At 30.7% G+C, this 18,192-nt stretch overlaps 1 protein-coding gene across 1 annotated transcript; it reads left to right on the top strand.

Moving 5' to 3' along the window:
- Positions 1 to 207: 207 nt before the first annotated feature.
- LOC121115217 (vascular endothelial growth factor receptor 1) lies at positions 208 to 17,313 on the top strand. The gene is made up of 5 exons (XM_040709413.2): positions 208 to 1,072; positions 9,049 to 9,393; positions 12,665 to 12,909; positions 15,284 to 15,497; positions 15,610 to 17,313. The coding sequence occupies exons 1-5, from the start codon at positions 518 to 520 to the stop codon at positions 17,014 to 17,016; spliced, it is 2,766 nt and encodes a 921-aa protein (XP_040565347.1). The 5' UTR covers positions 208 to 517; the 3' UTR covers positions 17,017 to 17,313.
- Positions 17,314 to 18,192: the final 879 nt, after the last annotated feature.

Here is an 18,192-nt window from a genome sequence, read left to right as displayed (position 1 = left end):
CTTTGCTAGTACATATATATTATCCCTATAGTCTGACTTAGGCTAGTAATACTGTACATCGAACATCCATCAACAAGATATGTGTATCCTCAAGAGCGCGCTGATAAAAATATACATAAAAAAGTCGGATAGAGAGAAATAAAACGCGAAATAAGACTAATATTCACCATATGTGGAAAACTGCTACTACATATTATATACACGCTCACATATGTGACGGGGGTGGCTACTAGTAGTGTGTTGTGTTGTGTGCGACAAACGAAGAGCTTTTTTTATGACTGCAACACCCGATTGAGAAAATAGTCATAAAAAAAACGATCTAGTTATCTCAGGAGTTTTTAAACGGAAACGTTCAATGTGATCGTGGAGTGAAATATTATTTATACATTTAGTAAGTGTTACTTGTGTTTATATATATTGTTTTCATCAGTGATGATCCTGTGCTTTTCTTAAGTCATTGAGAGAGAGAGAAAAAGTGCCATAGTCCCAAACATCATCAACCCTTGAACAGCGCACCATGCCTTACAAATTCCTCATATTTGTACTGGGTTTCATCGCCCCCTTCACGGTGGCTCGATCCCCTCGCTACGTTCCCTACGATCCACCCCGTGTCATTCCCAATGCCGAATCTCAGACTGTTCGTGCCGCAACTTCCTACACTTTTCGGTGTGAAGGGGACGGACGCGGAGTAACATGGATGATTCCTTCAGATGCAACTATGAATCTCCGATCTCGATTAAAACTTACTCACATCACCCGTGGGAATCGTCACATTTCCTCTCTCAATATTTCGGATCTGATCTACACGGATACAGGGACCTATATCTGTGTGTATAATGGAACGCGGAACATTGAGCAAGCGACGGAAAATGTTACTTCCATGCATTTATATGTTAGTGATGATGCTCATTTACTCAAAAAGAGTGGATTTGAGTTCCTTAGAGCCATTCAATCCGAGGCTTTTGTGATCAAATGTCTTCCAACGCATCCTGAGGTGGATATTATTTTGGAGAAGGAGTCTGTGGGACGAGTGGACAATCGTAGGGATTACTTTATATCCTATGATCCAAGGGTAAGAAATTTTATATTTTGATGAAATACTTCCTAGTATATTTGTCCCTGATATGGCCTTTCAAATATCACATTATTTTTCTTGAATTATGAAAAAAAAAAAAATAATATAAACCTTCAACTGTAATTTTATATACCTCCAAATGTTTAATCACAATATTTTATTTATATTATAATTGGAAGACAATTTTTTGGATAAATAAAAATATGATATAGACGCAATGTTGGTTAAATAATCATTCTAGCTTGCTTTAGTCTTGACGGGCCACATATATTAAAAAAATAACAGAGAAAATAATAATTATTATTTCCTCAAAGAAAGATGAAATGACCCCTGTTCTTTGAGAAACAGCATCCTGTTAAAGAGTTAGTTTGAAATTTAAGACCCATTATTCTACTATTTTTCAAGAAATTTATGAGCTGTGTTTTATGATAAAATATATTTGTAAAAGTTTTAACTTGTACATTCATATTGTACAAGTTAACGAATGTACACTTGTGATGTGTAATGTAGTTACTCTATTTGTAATTACATTAGATGTTCGATGTACTAATGTAGTAATATTTAATTTTTACGAAAAGATTAAATAATTGATAAGTTTATTATGTGGCACATTATAAAGTTCAATTGTTCACAGTTGGATCACACGTATTATATAAGTGATTTTAATAGATCCAAGCCAAATAACAATAGCATCAATGATAGAGGTTAATAATTGAAATGGCTGGCGATGTAATTAAATAAGACACTTTGGGGCACGCACATTGCTAACTTGTACAGTCTGCTTAGTGTACAAGTTGCTACCAAAATTATTAACCCTGATTTTAAATGAATAATTTACAGGGTATTAGTGATCAATGATTGAAATGTTATGTGATGTTGAATAGGTTAAGGACATACATGAATATTTGATAGCAATTAACATGCCTGGTTTAACATTTAACACAAAAACAATCTGTAACAAAAATTAAGGAAATAAAAAAAGTTCCACTTGATTTATTCTTACAGTCCAATATTTGATTCACATTTTTTTTTTAATTATAGCCCTTTCCTTTAAATTTCTGATGAAAGTTAAGATACCCCAAAAATTTAACGATAGTTTCAAGCCTTTGCTAGATTGAAGGACAGATATCGACCATGATATGACCTTTCAAATAAAATCTGTCAATTTTCCATTATTTTATTGTAACAATCAATTTTGGGTACGTATCGTACAGCGTGCGATCCCTTCAACGGATTAATTAGAAAAATTTGCTGAGATAAATTGATTATAGTCCATTGCAGAAAATAAATCTATCTAATTCAGACTCAATTTTGAGTAAAAAAGCTTCTCAAAAGCTTGCCTTGATGTTGACAGGCCACAATTGTACAATTTTTATGTGATGCAAGTTACAACTTGTACCAAATCCCAAGTTGTAAACCTCTTATATATTAGTAAAAGGATTTATTCCTTATTATCCTTCCTTATTATGGCGTTATTGTTCATTCTTTGTTTTGAATTGATCACTCCTGCTAAACAGAAGGTAATTTTGATTAAAATAATAAGCGTTTAAAATACTTATCACTGAAAAAAAAGTCCGAAATATCGACAGTTGACAATACAAATACAAGATCTGTCCTCTATTTATATACTGTCTAGAGGTCCAGGGACTTTTTTATAAATGTCCGGATTTTAAATGTGTTACGTTGATTTGAAGTATATGAAAAACGAGGACATTTTCTTACAAATGAGAACGATGATTCTCTTTAATTTTATTTATGTTATAGTAATAAGAGTAATTATTACATAATTACTATGACTTTTTTTTAATTTTTCTGTAATGAAATAAAATATTATACTAAGGTATGGTAAAGTCAAAATAAATTATTTTATTATTAAAAATTTTAACTAGATAACAAAAAGAGTCAAAATATTATCTTTAATTTTACTAATTTCATCATATTTAGCCACTCCTACCTAAAAACCGACACTAATTGGATCACATGTCCTTTATTATTTTAATGGTCCTTTAATTGGTCAGATTGAGTTGCAGTGATTAAGAATTTGTATTCCATCTGACCTTGGAATTGTTCTTGAAATCCATATATATAAAGTATGTTTCTTTCTGTATGAGTAACTGAGTATCTAACCTACACACATTGGGTTCAAGAGAATAATTTATCCCAAGTGTGTTGTTCATTGAGCTACATCGTTAGAAATCTAAATATGGACTATCTAGCAATATGATAATTGTAAACTCTTAAAAGGGTGGGGGGGTAGCCATAACCACCCTTTTGCACAGCCCCTGCCATGATGATCAGAGATGTTCCTTCATTCCCTGAATAGTTTGATTCTTAGCACATTTTTGCTAAGATGAAAATAAAACAACAACCCTGGGTTTGTTGAAATACATATTTGAGACGCCTATGTCAGAATAACAAAACAAATTTCCATCTGGAAATTATTTTTTTTTGTTATTATTATTATTAATATTCCCCACCATAAACCCAAATCTTCTTAAATTTCAAAGGAGAATGAAGAAAAGATCAGAGGGGTTCAAAGATGGGTGTTTTGTATGTGCAACGTACATACACACAGCATCGAATTTAACTCTCTTACATAGAAATAAAAAATAAAAAAATATGTAAAGATGGGAAAAAATAAATGGATGAAAAGGAGGAGGACTAAGTACGTAGTACACATGTGCTGTTGTTGCTATCCTTGGTTAACAGCCCTCACCACCTGTAGATGTACATATATATATGGAATTCTTAAGCCCATATTCCGAGTCCAATAAGGACTTACACTTATAACTAGTTATGAAAATTGGGCGTATTTTGGGCATGTTAAAAAAATCAAATTGGTAACCCTGACACTTTGAAAAATGTTTGATGAGAACAGCTGTACTGCCATGACGTTTCATTAGATCAGCTACAATCAGCAGTGAGAAGGGAGGAAGGGGAGAATGATATTCTCTTTCTTTTCTGAGTCCATACGGATGTTCAATCAGTTTTTTAATTTTATTGAATTTATTAGAAAAATAAGTTCACAACTCAGGAGTTAAATAATATTGACAACAGCTGATGATTAGAAAATTCATTTTTAAAATGACCTATGCCAAAAAATGTTCCAGCTAAAAACTAAAACACAATTTACATCACTGATTATAACTTGCAAACCAATCCTTTGTGATACTCTCTGTATTTCTCATCATAGCCATTCTAGCCTAAATGTCCTTTCTACATAGGAAATGAGATTTGTGTCTAGTTCCTCCCTCTTACAGCTGCTTCCAACAGATCTAATAAAACGTAATGACAGCTAAGCTGCTTTTCTCCAAAACATTCCTCAAATTTGTGTAAGGATTACTATGTTTATATTCGGATTCTTTTATCTGGAACGACAGGAAATATTCTATAAAATACTGTATTTGAACAATGCGTTGTAGTCTAGAAGCTCATAAATGTAGAGATCATTATACCATCTGGTGGTCAAAAAAGAGTTTATTTATTATACAAGAAGAGTGCAAGATTTTTTTTTTGGGGGAGGGAAATTGGTGTTATTTACTTTATAAATATATAAAATATATATATTCGGATAATGAATCCTAAGGGTCAGAGGATCTGACCCCCCCCCCAGTATTCTTGCATACTACACCTATGGTGGTTGGCTAACACAAAAAATTGTAGAAAGGAAATTATGGAAAAGAGAAAATGCCCAATGGATTTCTTAACATCCGTAGCCTGTCAACACAAGGGCAAGCTAGAATTGTTTCTCTCCAAATTAAATGCGAATTACAAGTGGAATTCTTTGATACTTTATCATCAATTACTATCATCAAATTATTATTATTAACCTTTTGAAAGTTCCACAAATTGCTGGATCCCCTCCCAAATGACGGAATTTTCCTTTTTATTAGAAAATTTAATAAATGATTTTTTTTTTTAAATTTAATTTTTTGAAAAAGCTATGGATTTTTGAATATTTATTATTCAAATCTTATTTTTTGTGAATAACTTTGGACTTTTGAATTTTTTTTCCGTCAATAAATATGGATTTTTTAAATTTTTTTGCTAAAAATGGAATATTTTGAGAACAACCATGAATTTTTGATTTATTTTCCAAAAATTTAATTTTATCTGAATAGCTGTGGATTTTTTAATTTTTTTTTTTTACATTTTCATATTAAAATTTTTCTTTAAAAAAAAAATTAATTTTTAAAAATAGCTATAGATTTTTGCAAAAAAATAATATTTGGAATTTCTGGGAAGAGTTGTAGTATTTGAATTTTTTTTCGAAAAAATTTAAATTTTCAAATTTTTTCTAAGAAATTCAAATAACCAAGCCCCTCCCAAAAAAACGTTTATATACATAATTTTAAGGACGTATTTGATATATATGCAGTAAAAAAATTGAGGTTTTTTTTTATGTTGACGTACCATAAATTCATATAGCCCAATATTTCATAGACATATAATTTTGGTCAGTTAAATTCTCTTCATTTTATTTACTGGATGTGTCCTCCGTTATTTTTGCCTTTCCAAATGAAATTACTAATTCTTTTATTGTCAATTTCATTTTCTTATATTGTGACGATCATTTTTGTCTACTTTAAGTGCGATTTGCAACGCCTCCAATTTGTTTATAGAAATTGACGATAATTTGAAATAAAAACAATATCTGAATTATGAGGAAAAATTTACACTGGGATACGATGTTTTGTAAACATTTGTAACTGGTCGAGAGTTAAGTATCAAAATAAAGGGACAAAACACAACTGTGCATATTCCTGGTCTTACCAATATATATATCTTTTCTACCCCATATGATGCCTCTGTTTATGATACCACAAATGACGTCCATTTATCACTTTCTTTTATTTCCCTCATGACGTTTGCAACTTTTTTTTTTCCATCGCGAAGTTCACCCTTTTCAGTGTGTTTTCAGGGGTTGGCTGGAGGGACTGTTGTCCTCCCCCACAATTAACGAATTTTTGCTTTTTTTACTAAAAAAATTTATATTTAATTTTTTTTATTCAAAAAATTGAATTTTTCAAAAAACTTAATTTTCTGTGAATGGCTATGGATTTTTCAAATTTATCCCTAAATATTTAATTATGAATTTTTTTTTCAAAATTATTTGAAATATATTGTTGAAAATTTCTTACATATAATTTTGACAAAAAATTATACTTTTTGGAAAAAATTTAAAAAAATCAAATTTCAATTATTAAACTATAAAAATAAATTTATTGACAGGCAAAAAATTCCTTAATTTGCAGTTGAGGATCCAGCCCCTTCAGCCCACACCCTCAAGACGCCCCTTTAAATTTGTATGTCAAAGTTGTACTGTATTTGATAAAAAAAGAAGCAATGTTGAAGATAAGAAGGATTTATTCACTTTTACAGTAACAATGTTTACTTTGCAGCTTTGTCTTCCATCAATTTTGTTTTAAAAGGAAAACTATATATTAAGTTTTGATATATATACACAGTACAAAAGAAGTTGGGTATACATGAAAATTCCAGTGATGAAGTTTTTAATAGATTAGGCAACATTTCTGGTTTATTTCAAAGTTAAACATAGAGTTCTGGTGAGTCGACAACAAAAACAATCTTGAACAAAATTCAAGAGAAGGGAAAAATATCAATTTTCTTCATATACAGGGTGGTCCTGATAAATTGAGACTATCTATAAAGCCTTATAACGAACAAAGTAGATGGGGTATAACTAGAGTTGACCGTCGTCCAGTCCAGTCTGGTCTCATCCATTCCAGTTTGGGCTCAAACAGTCCAGTTTGATCCCATTTGTTGGCCTTTTGGGAAAGTCAAATCGATGCCTCGTGACGTCATTGAGGGTGGGTTTCATTTTTTTATATAATAAATAAATTATATAACAAAGGAAGAATATAACATGTTCCTATTATATTCTATAATAATGAAAAAAAAAAATTTCAAGTTATGTGCAATAATCATAATACATATCTCATATTTGGCTTAATAAGCCATCGACATTTAAAAAAAATTAAATTCCAAGGACCAGCCCTAAGACTGTATTGGACCAAAGAAATAAGGACCAACACAACTTTACGTAGAATTAAATTGTTTGTATTATTTGAAAGCTACATTTCATGACATTCAATTATTTATAATGAGATCCGTCTTTGTTTACAACTTCGACCACACGACGCCAGAAGCTTTAGTAGGCCGGGGTGATCTCGTGTGCATCCAGCTTTGTTACTGTACGGGTAATTGACTTTTTCAGAGCCTTCACAGACTTACCTCATACCTCATGCTGGACACTCCCACAGATACATAAATTGCATGGCTTCATGTCCAGGTTGTTTCAAAGGGAAAAATCTGGACTCCAAAACTTTGCACATTTTATTACCAAGACATTCTGTACTTTTTTGGCCTTAGGGTATGTTGCACTCCCTTGTTTGAAGGTTTAATTTCTTCCTTGGACTAATCTATCGATACAAGGAATGTAAATTATAAGTGAAACACCAGACTCATTACAATAGCAAAGCTGGATCCGTACTAGGTCGCTTAAGCCTTCCAAAGCTTCAGGTGACGTGTGTTCAAGGTTATCAAAACAGGAGGTTATAATTATAAATGATTAAAATTAATGAAATGTACTTTTCAAATAATAAATAATTTAGGGCTCCACGCAATCAAGTTCTCTCGTTATAAGCCTTTAAATATTTTTCTAATTTATCTTGACCACCCTATATATCCCAATATTTCATAGACATTTTAGAGTTAGTTTTAGGATTTGTATTCAAATTTCTGGTATGAGTTAAGATACCCAAAAAACTTACCTATAGTTAAGAAACTTTATTTGATTTCAATGACTTTAAAAGCGGGTTTGTAACGCTTCCTAAAAGTTAATAAGAATGATATAAGTTGGTGAAAAAATACAAATTTAATTCACCCTCAATTCAAGCAAAAATCCTTCTGGCTTCCTTTTGTGTTGACGGGCTACATTTGTTTACTGTACTCATTGTTTGTATTAATGTTATAAAAAGAGGGGAAACTCCAAAAATTAAAAAAGAAAAAAATATTTTTTGATGAATTTAAAAAATGTTAAAAACATCATCAATTATTTCATTCTAGAGAGAGAGAAATAAATATAACTTTACTCACTTAAACATATTATATGTATGAGTATTTAGACCAAATACCAAATGTTAAAGAGTAACAGCTCCTTTATCATTTAATAAATTGTCAAATAAAATGGCCATAAATTACTCAATTGGTAACCCTCATAATTTGTTCAATTATATGTACAATGTACATAAATACATATTGTATTATATTATTAAGCAAGTAATCTTGAACAAAAATGAAGAAATTATCATTATTTTTTACATAATGAATAAAAACTACCCCATATGTCATTGATGATATTCCCCCAATTATGGGGTATATATTCTAATTTCTGGAAATGTTTGAAATACTTTAGAATAATAGCTACTGTATGAAGCCTATCACTTATATATTAGACTTAATATGGCTCCGATATGGTCTTTTAAATATAATCAGTCATAATATTTATCTTTCATTATGAGCAGAAATTTTTGGAACACTTAAAGGCAACTTTCCTTGGCTCCAAAGGATTAATTAAAATAATTTATAAATAAAAATTAACTAATAAATACAGATATAACCCATACTTATTTTTCTTATGTATTCACGTGACAAATAAATGCTTTTTTATTACAATAATTTAATTTAAAAGTTTTAAAATTTAATGGAGGATTCATGTTTTTTTCTATAATTATGACGTGAAAAGTTTACTCTATTGGAGTGCAACACCTTCGAAATATTGATCAAAGTAATTTATTTATAGAATAATTAAATAGAACATAAAAATATTTTTTTAATTAAACTCATTTTTTGATTAAAACAGTATTTCTACTTTACTGTTTTTGGACATATTTAATTAAATCTAAAAACAATGAATGATGACTAACAATCCATTTTTTATCCATTCTTAGGTGGGCTTTACCATTAACCCCGTGATGCTGGATATCCATTCTGGAACATTTAAATGTGGAGCCACTCATAGAGGAAAAGTTGATGAATACACTGCCAGTCTCAACGTTCTTGTCAAAACGTCCTTTGTTCCACGACCTCACATTAACAAAACCCTGACTCGACACATCTCTGTGGGGAAATCCTTCAAATTGAGTTGTTCTGTGACAGTGGATTTGGAAGTCCTCGTACAGCTCTCATGGAGAACGCCAAACTCAAAATCAAGATATAGTGGACGACTTGAAGAACCGAACCCCAATTCTAGGAATTTGTCCATGGGAGGAACACATTTGAAAATTGTTGAACAGGTAAAAGGAGTGAATTTCTTTGGACTACATAGGATATAATGAGGTTCATAGACGTAGGAGACAGGGAGAGGCAGGCTGAGCAATTGACTTTTTGTCAATTGCTAATCTTACAAATGGAAGGAATAATTTTTTTTTGTAACAAAAGGCATTTAATGAAATGTAGAGACAATTAATTAAAAAAGGCAAAAAAAAAAAAAATGCATGACCTATTTTAAAAATTGCATTAAATGAATTATGCAGACAATTAATGTAAAAAGGCAAAAATAGGCATTTCTATTTTAATAAAGTAATTAAATGAAATATGGAGAAAATTAATTTGGAAAAGGCCAAAAAAGACTATGGTCTTTTCTAAATTAAATCATTTAAAATCAGGCATGTCCTTTCTAATAAAGAAACTAAATTAAATATGGAAACAATTAATTTAAAAAGGCCATCATGGCCTTTTTTTTAAAAAAATCTCAAAACAGTCTTTATTTAAGAAAACATTCTTCGATAGAATATTTAATAAAAAAGCTGTCATTTTCTAAAAAAAAGCAGAAAGAAATGTCATTTCTAAAAAAATCATCAATTAATGTCTTATCTAAGAAAAGGAAATCAAAAAATGTATTTCATTTCAAAAAAAAATATATAAGCAAGAACTGTATTGAAAGAAAACAAACTCAAAAAAGTATTTAAAAAAATGGTAATGACAAATATATGAGCAAAATTAAATTCGTATCCGAGTCGGTTTGAATCTTTAAGCCTAAATATTCGAGTGAATTTCGGATAGCCGAAATTTCAGATCCAGATGTGAAACAAAAAATAAGATAAATAAATGTATGGAACTTAAGATAATTTTACCCAAAGTTCGGACCTTAATAAAATAGAATGAGTATGAAGGTTACATTTTTTTGATTACTCATAATGAAACACTTAATAACGCAACGTTAATAAGTGCTGAAGGAAATTTTTTACTAATTATTGGAATGATTATTATACAACTTACATTGGGAAGATAGACACCTTTATTGTTTCATTCAACAAGAAAAAAAGAGCACCAAAATCAGTTTTCAGTTTTCAAAATTTCTAGTCAATAATTTGTTCACAGCTTAGAAAGAAGTAATTTGTTTTCAACCAATTAATGTTAATAACACAGAGTTGAGGTACGCTGTACAGAATAACCACGCGATGCAACTGTTTAGTTCGATGTGGCTGCAAGAACTAATCAAGATAAATAGAGACACTACGTTCAATATAGATAATATCTTTGTTTATAACTAGGATGAAGTATTCAGAAATAATATAAGCACTTTAAAATCCGGGTAATCCATCGGATATTTTTTATGATCTTGAAATGTTCGAGTACCAAAAGTAGGCTCGGAACATTTGGATAATACAAGTTAACTTATACTGTAGCCGGATAATTTGGATTCGGCTCCATGACCCGTCCTATCACTACACCTATGTTGTAGTTCCTTCATATTATACAAAGTTCAGAATATCTAGGATTTATTTGATTTACTAATACTTAATTTGAGACACGTTATTAATAGAGACATCATGAGGGGGGGGGGATAATTTGATTGACATCGAGGAACAGATGTGTATTTTTTTATCATTCTCTTTTCATTTATTTTAGAAGGGAAGTCATCTGACATAATTATAATTGCTTCAGCAGTAAATCATTGAGTCATTCTCATAACTGCAAAAGATTGTAACTAAAACACGCCTAATTGTCAACATCTCCTATATGTATTTTATTTGTCAGCTGTTGACTTGTATATTATCTTAATTTATAAAACAAAGAGACAAAACGCGTCTGTTAGCTTGGGTATATTCCTTGATTTATCAGTATTCTTTTCCCCAAGCAAGATGTGGCTTTTTCTTTTAACACATATGACGTAATTCTAATAATTGTCTCACATGACGTCACTCTAATAATTGTCTCACATGACGTATATAACTTTTCTTCCATTCAAAGAATTCACCGTGTTAATTCAATTTTAAGGTCATACTCATGGGCGTTGCAGTGTTAGTTATGAAATAATATACGAGTCACCTGATTCGGGTTCATGGGGGGAGAGTGGCCATATGTTGAGGTCTCAAAACCTTGACAAGTTGTCTCTCATGAAGGCCTAGGTCTTAGCGGTATAATGCCACGGATCTCCGTCTTGAGTGAAACAAAAAAAGTTGAGTCCGAACTTTTCCCTGGTCCAAGGTAGTACTTATCTTTCAAGAAGTTCAAGAAATATAAGGATCTGCATTGAGCTGCTCCTTCCTCTCCACAAAAATTGTAGGGCAGATTTCAACTGTACTGGCCTCTGGATTTTTGTTCTGAAGACATCTCTCACTGAAGATGATAAATTGTATGAGTTTTCGGTTGTGATGTAGTGGTTGTTCTGCTCACTCACAGTGGGATCAACAGTGAAAACATTTTCATCAGAAAAGAGCAAAATTTTACCTAAATTTTTGTTAGGCTTCAGAAAATTTAGAATCTTTTTGCTCCTTCCAACCGTCTCAACTTTTTCTGTTCAGAGATTAGATGTCTTTTTATTCTCCTCTATGATTTTGCACCAATGTCAATTCGGATTGAAAATAATAAAATGTGTACTATTAGATAAGATCCACCCTGTATGTATCATATATGATACATATTGCGTTGTAAGCTTAAGTGTATTCACATGTACTGGGGAAAGATTTGTTATTGTCCCAATACGTAGTCTATAATATTTGTTGTGTAAAATTTACAACTGATATTATTAAATTGTACTAGTTGCAACTAGTGTTATCAATTTTAAAGTAAAAAAATTGATGAATCATTATATATGAAGGATTTACAATACGTTTTGGGATGTGGACAACGCAATAACTGAATATTCCTTGTAAGGTCGATTTATTATTCATGTATTTTTAGGTTATTTTAATACAAATTACAAAATTATAAGCATTGTGTGGCACATCTTAAATTCAAATCCCGACAATTATGTATATTAAACTGTATAGTTATAAAAAAATTATGGTATGAATTAATAGTTGGTAATTCGAATGATCAATGTAATTCATGCATTTTAAGACGAATAAATTGAAACTTGTATACAACATATATAACGCATTGTTTTATGAGTTTAATTCAGCTGTTGTCAAGAAAAATGTTTAAACACTATTGCGTGTTAATTAAAATATCAAAGCATTATAAAAATATATTTAATAATATTTATTAAATCTTCCCATCCCCTAAATTACAATGTTTGGAAAGTAAATAACCTTTCTTCTCTTTTATATTTATAAATAGAGCTTGATAATTCATGACGCAACATTGGATGATCAGGGTTCCTACGAATGCAAAGTCACGGACCACTCAAAAAATACCCAAACAACGAGAGAATTTGTTCACATATTGAAAGAAGAGGAATCATATCTTAGAATATATTATGATGGATACCAAACAATCGAAAGAGGAGGAGTAGAACTTAAACGAGATGACCCAGTACAATGGGTCGTGCATATTGAGGCATATCCAAAACCAAACGTCACATGGTAAGACTTTGTACAAATATTTTAAACATTCCTTTATGTATTATAGGGTGTGTACACACTAATTACAAAATCAAAATGTATAAAATATATTAGCTTATTGAAATTTTTTACTTCATAAATTTAAAAAAATTATCGATAATAAGGCAAAGTAATTTATATGGTATAACTTTTTAAATTTATATGACCTTTCCCCATAGTGATAAATAGTGTTGTGTCGGTCTTTATTTATTCGGTGCAATCCAGTTTTAGAACCAGTCCTATGGGTCTTTAAAACTGTTGGTCCTGGGATTTTCATAAAAATATTGTTGTCTTATTAACCAAATAAGATATATGAAATATTTATTAATATTATTGAAATATCTTGCAAAAAAGATTATTTTTTTCATTATAATACGAATATATTATATTCTTAATTAGTTATATAATTGATTAACAGAATAATTAAATTTAAAAAAAAAACCTCATTGACATCACGAGGAATCGATTTTACCTTCTTTAAGTACAAACAAGTTGGACCGTACGAGATGGGACTGGACCGCAGTCCTCGGTCCTAATTAAGGACCGACACAACACTTGTAATAACTGCCACGATATAAGGGCGAGAACAACTAAATTTTCCTTGATACTTCTCTCAAAAAGCTTGTCCCAATCACAGGTAACGTCTTCTTTCAGTGAATTCAAGTTTGGGTAAGAAGTATAAGTTTTTGACGGGGCTTTACAAGAAATAGTCAAATACTTTGATTTTGATATCAGGGAATGAGAGAGTTCACTTATTCGAATGACAAGATTTTCCGGCCTCTTTCATTCATTTTTTTTCTCTTGATGCTGTTATACGGTGTCAGAGTACTCTAATGAAGCTCTCGAGTCCAAGGTCTTCATTCGCAGCCTTCTTGATGGTTCCCACACTGACCTTAATTTCTTCTTCTAGACAGCCCTGATTTTACTCTTCAAACTGTCCCCATAGTCGGCATCTTTCTCTTTTTGTGTTAATTTCCCCAACTAAAAGTGTTTCAGACGATAGTGTAAAGTATTTATGTCGTATATGGGTTTTAAACAGTCCTTAGACATGGGTTTAAAACCTTGAGAATGCCCTTTTTCCATGCCTACGTGATACATGTCCTTGTTTAACTAGTGCAGAAAAGTTGTGACATTATATGAAAATTACCTATGCAAAATTTCATTGTCTTATGAAGTAATCTTTAGATCACACATCTTGATCAAATTATTAAAAAAAGACAAAAACTCCAAAATATAGTATTTAGATGATATTTTTAGGTTTTATATAAATTAATTTGAATTTTTTTTTTTAATCTATAGAAAGTATTTTTAAGGTTTTTTTCAGAAATTGTGCTATGGAACAAAAAATGCATTATTTATTCACATTTTTAGAAAGAAAAGAACAAAATTTTCTTATTTTAATGTCTATTTTTGCTTTATAGGGTAGTTTATTAATTTATAATATTATTTATGGGATAGAATAATGTGTATCAAAATTGATAAATGCAAAATGAAGATTAATGCTGCATTTTAATTTTTATTGCTGAAATAAATAAATTTTGTCTCCTTTCAAACTTTGAATAAGGTGTATTACTTCAAGATAACATTATAGGCAATGCAATTTTGCATAGGTTTTTTTTCTTGTTGGCCACTAGGGCATTCAGTTTTATTCAACTATTTTCTAATGCAGATTACATTGATATAATAATTTAGTAAATAAAATATATATCATCATGTACTACAATACAAATTTACTTTTCAATTATCAAAAACCGTCGATAGCTTCATGAAAATAAAATAATAATCAACAAATAAACATATTAAAAGTCTTAAATATAATCTTAATATAGGTAAAATCCCATCAAAGTTATCGTCTCTTGTAGTACGTAATTTGTATATTATATACTGTGCCTTTGTAATTATTGCGTTGATTTTTCCGTCGTTTGCTGCTGATAAAAAATCATTTTTCGAAAGTTTGAGGACAAATTCCAAATTAGCCATAATAGAAATTAGAAAAAGTTGAAAAACAAACCGTTCTGCTATACAAAGACGTTCAGATTTTATCCATTAATCTTAAAAAATTAGAAAATAAACACATTCAAATATTTTGTGACGACAGATTATGCACCCTTACATACAATATATTCTGTAAGTAACTGCATACTTGGGAATTAATATGATTGGATATTTTATCCATCTATTTTGTTCCTTATAGAAATCCCTTAGGAGTTTTAACAACATAGCGACTTTGGGAGTTGTTTGTAGTTCTTTTAACTCTAAGGGGATTTGAAACAAATGGAAGACCACCATTAATTGGAAAAATATTTGTAGTAAATATAACATTTTTATATATATTTCAAAATATGATTCATTATAGGTTTGGTCCAGATGGAAAGAAAATAGCAGAATATGGAAGGCGGAAGAGGAAAGACTTTGCAATTGATACATTTTTTGGCGGCCCTAATGAAAGGACCATGCTACAAATCAAAAATCTTGCAATAGATAAAGCAGGGAATTACTCAGTTCGAGTACAAAATGAGAAACACGTTAAAGTTGAGCATTTTGAGCTAGTCATTTCAGTGGAGCCAAAAGTAAGTCACTAATATTGCGTATTCATAAAAAATCTACATTGAATGATAAATTATATATTACAATTTAATAAAGCATTCATAAAAATTGATTGACATGTTTATTCAATTTCAGGTTGAGCTATTCGTGGAAGACTTTTATGGTGGCTTCTTTGAATTTAGCTATGAGTACACTATCAAATGTTCTGGAACAGGGAGTCCTACTCCGGATGTAAATTGGTTATTTCAGTCCTGTTCATCCTACAATAACTGTGAAGGATCAGAAAATGCAAAAGTGCTCACAAATTTCAATAATCGAATAAGAGAAGTGGTTCATACTCAGGATTCAACTCTGAAAATTGTGGCTAGAAAATCTGGAAGAGTTATTTGTCAATCATGCAATTCCCTTGATTGTGAAACAAAAATAATTCCATTTTTTGTGACGGATATTAAAAATGGTTTCAATATCTACGGTCCTTCAAAAGTAATAGAAGGGCAGCCTTTTGAACTTACCTGTTCGGCATCTATTTATAACTTTACAGATGTCGAATGGTTTAAGCATGAAGTCGCTGGAGAAGATAGAATCATCAGTCCACTTACTGATGCGAACCTTCTCATTACCTCACGTAACTCTGAGCTTAGTTTCTCCAAGGTTTTAAGATTCAAAAATGCTTCTTTGTCCGATCACGGAAGGTATTATTGTAAGGCTTATTCACGAGATGGACGAATTCGCAGTGCTCTTCATGCGGATCTCACAATACTTCCCTTGGAATTGCCAAAAATATCCATGGATACAAACATGAAGGGAGAGCGATCAGTCGTCGAAGAGCCACACTCTGGCCATGAATTTTACTGTCCAGTATATCAGGGGCGACCCCATCCAAAAATCCAATGGACACTCAATGGTCTCAACATTTCCTCTCCTCGAGCTCAAATCCTCGAAGAGGGTCAACTTCTCAAACTAAATTACATAACAGAGGTGGATGAGGGCCTCTACGTCTGTTCAATAAGCAATCAAGTTGGAGCCGCCCGAGTGAATCAAGTACTCATACTTCAAAGCTCTCTTGATAAAGACTTTTTTTACTCGCATATCTCAATCCCCGTAATAGTTGCGGTCTCTGTGGCACTTTTACTTGTAGCAGCTTTAATTATTGGAGCAAAGCTTTGTTTCCTACGGAAATCAAAAAAATCCATGGCTTGGAAGGCTCCCCCCACGCCTCCAACCCCTCGTCTTACACAATTCGATCTCCCAGTGGATGATGGTGAATGTAATGAGGTCTGTCGGTTGACCAACAACTCGCGAGATGCTACTCCATCTGAAGCAGACTGTAGATGTAGTTTATCAGGACGCTATCCCCAACATTCGCAAACACTTCAGTATCCTTCACATCGCAACGTCATACCTTATTATTCAAACTGTTCTGTTTGTGACTATTCTATACAAACGCTTCCTTTGAATCATATGATGAGGACTCTACCGAGAAATCACTACGATGCAAATCTCCGCTCACCTTCGCCTTCTAAATTAAGTGCTGAATTTTAGTACAATTCAAAAAAACATTGATATAAAAAGACTTATGTACTCTTTACTTATGCATACTTGCACCTAGGGGTCAACCTACCTACATATAAGATGCAATATTATTATTTCATAATAATTGTATAGATATTGTTATATTCCTTATGAATTCCTATTTACAACAAGTGTCTCCTTTTCTCTCTCTCTTACATATATACATCCATTTTACATACAAAACATGTGTAGCTAGAACTTAGAAGTATTAATAATTATTATTCACTACATATATAGTTAATAAATTTTCAAAATGTGTTTGTAAAATCTCTTGCGTTATTTTTTCAGCATGCTAAGCGTGTTAATGAATATGTCTAATGATGAAAATCGTATGTATAATAGTCATATTAAAAAAAAGAAACAGCAAATTAACATGGCAATCCACGGGGAGTCCGCAGGATTATATAATATATTCATATATATATATGTATTAATTTTTTTTTGCCAAAAAAATCAAAAATTAAAAATGTTTGAAAAAAATTTCAAAAATCCATAGCTATTCACAAAATATTTCGAAAATCTATAGCTATTCACAATGGATAAAAATTTTCAGGTAATAAATTAAAAACTCTACCACTGTTAAAAAAAAATCAAAAATCCTGGGCTATTCACAAAAAATTTCAAAAATCAACAGCTGCTTTCCAAAAAAAAAAAAAAAAAATCAATAGTTATTCACAAAAAATTAAAAATTAACTGTTCTTCATACAAAAAAAATTTAAAATTAAATTCTTAGAAAAAAATTTCAAAAATCCATAGCTATTCACAAAATATTTCAAAAATCTATAGCTATTCACAATGGATAAAAATTTTCAGGTAATAAATTAAAAATTAAATTAAAAACTCTACCACTGTTAAAAAAAAATCAAAAATCCTGGGCTATTCACAAAAAATTTCAAAAATCAACAGCTGCTTTCCAAAAAAAAAAAAAAAAAAAAAAAAATATTGTTTTATTTTAAATTTCAAAAATCCATAGTTATTCACAAAAAATTAAAAATTAACTGTTCTTCATACAAAAAAATTTAAAATTAAATTCTTAGAAAAAAATTCCAAAAATCCATAGCTATTCACAATATATTTTTTTCAAAAATTCATACCTATTCACAAAACATTTCAAAAATCTATAGTTATTCACAATGGATAAAAATT

The sequence above is a fragment of the Lepeophtheirus salmonis genome, chromosome 3, assembly GCF_016086655.4.
Source record: "Lepeophtheirus salmonis chromosome 3, UVic_Lsal_1.4, whole genome shotgun sequence".
NCBI lineage: Eukaryota > Metazoa > Arthropoda > Copepoda > Siphonostomatoida > Caligidae > Lepeophtheirus > Lepeophtheirus salmonis.
This window is presented reverse-complemented; position numbering and strand designations above follow the sequence as displayed.

Coding starts and splice junctions, on each gene's coding strand:
- LOC121115217 (XM_040709413.2), top strand. CDS start 518: ATGCCTTACAAATTCCTCATATTTGTACTGGGTTTCATCGCCCCCTTC. Junction 9,394..12,664: donor ATTTGAAAATTGTTGAACAG/GTAAAAGGAGTG, acceptor ATTTATAAATAG/AGCTTGATAATTCATGACGC. Junction 12,910..15,283: donor CCAAAACCAAACGTCACATG/GTAAGACTTTGT, acceptor GATTCATTATAG/GTTTGGTCCAGATGGAAAGA.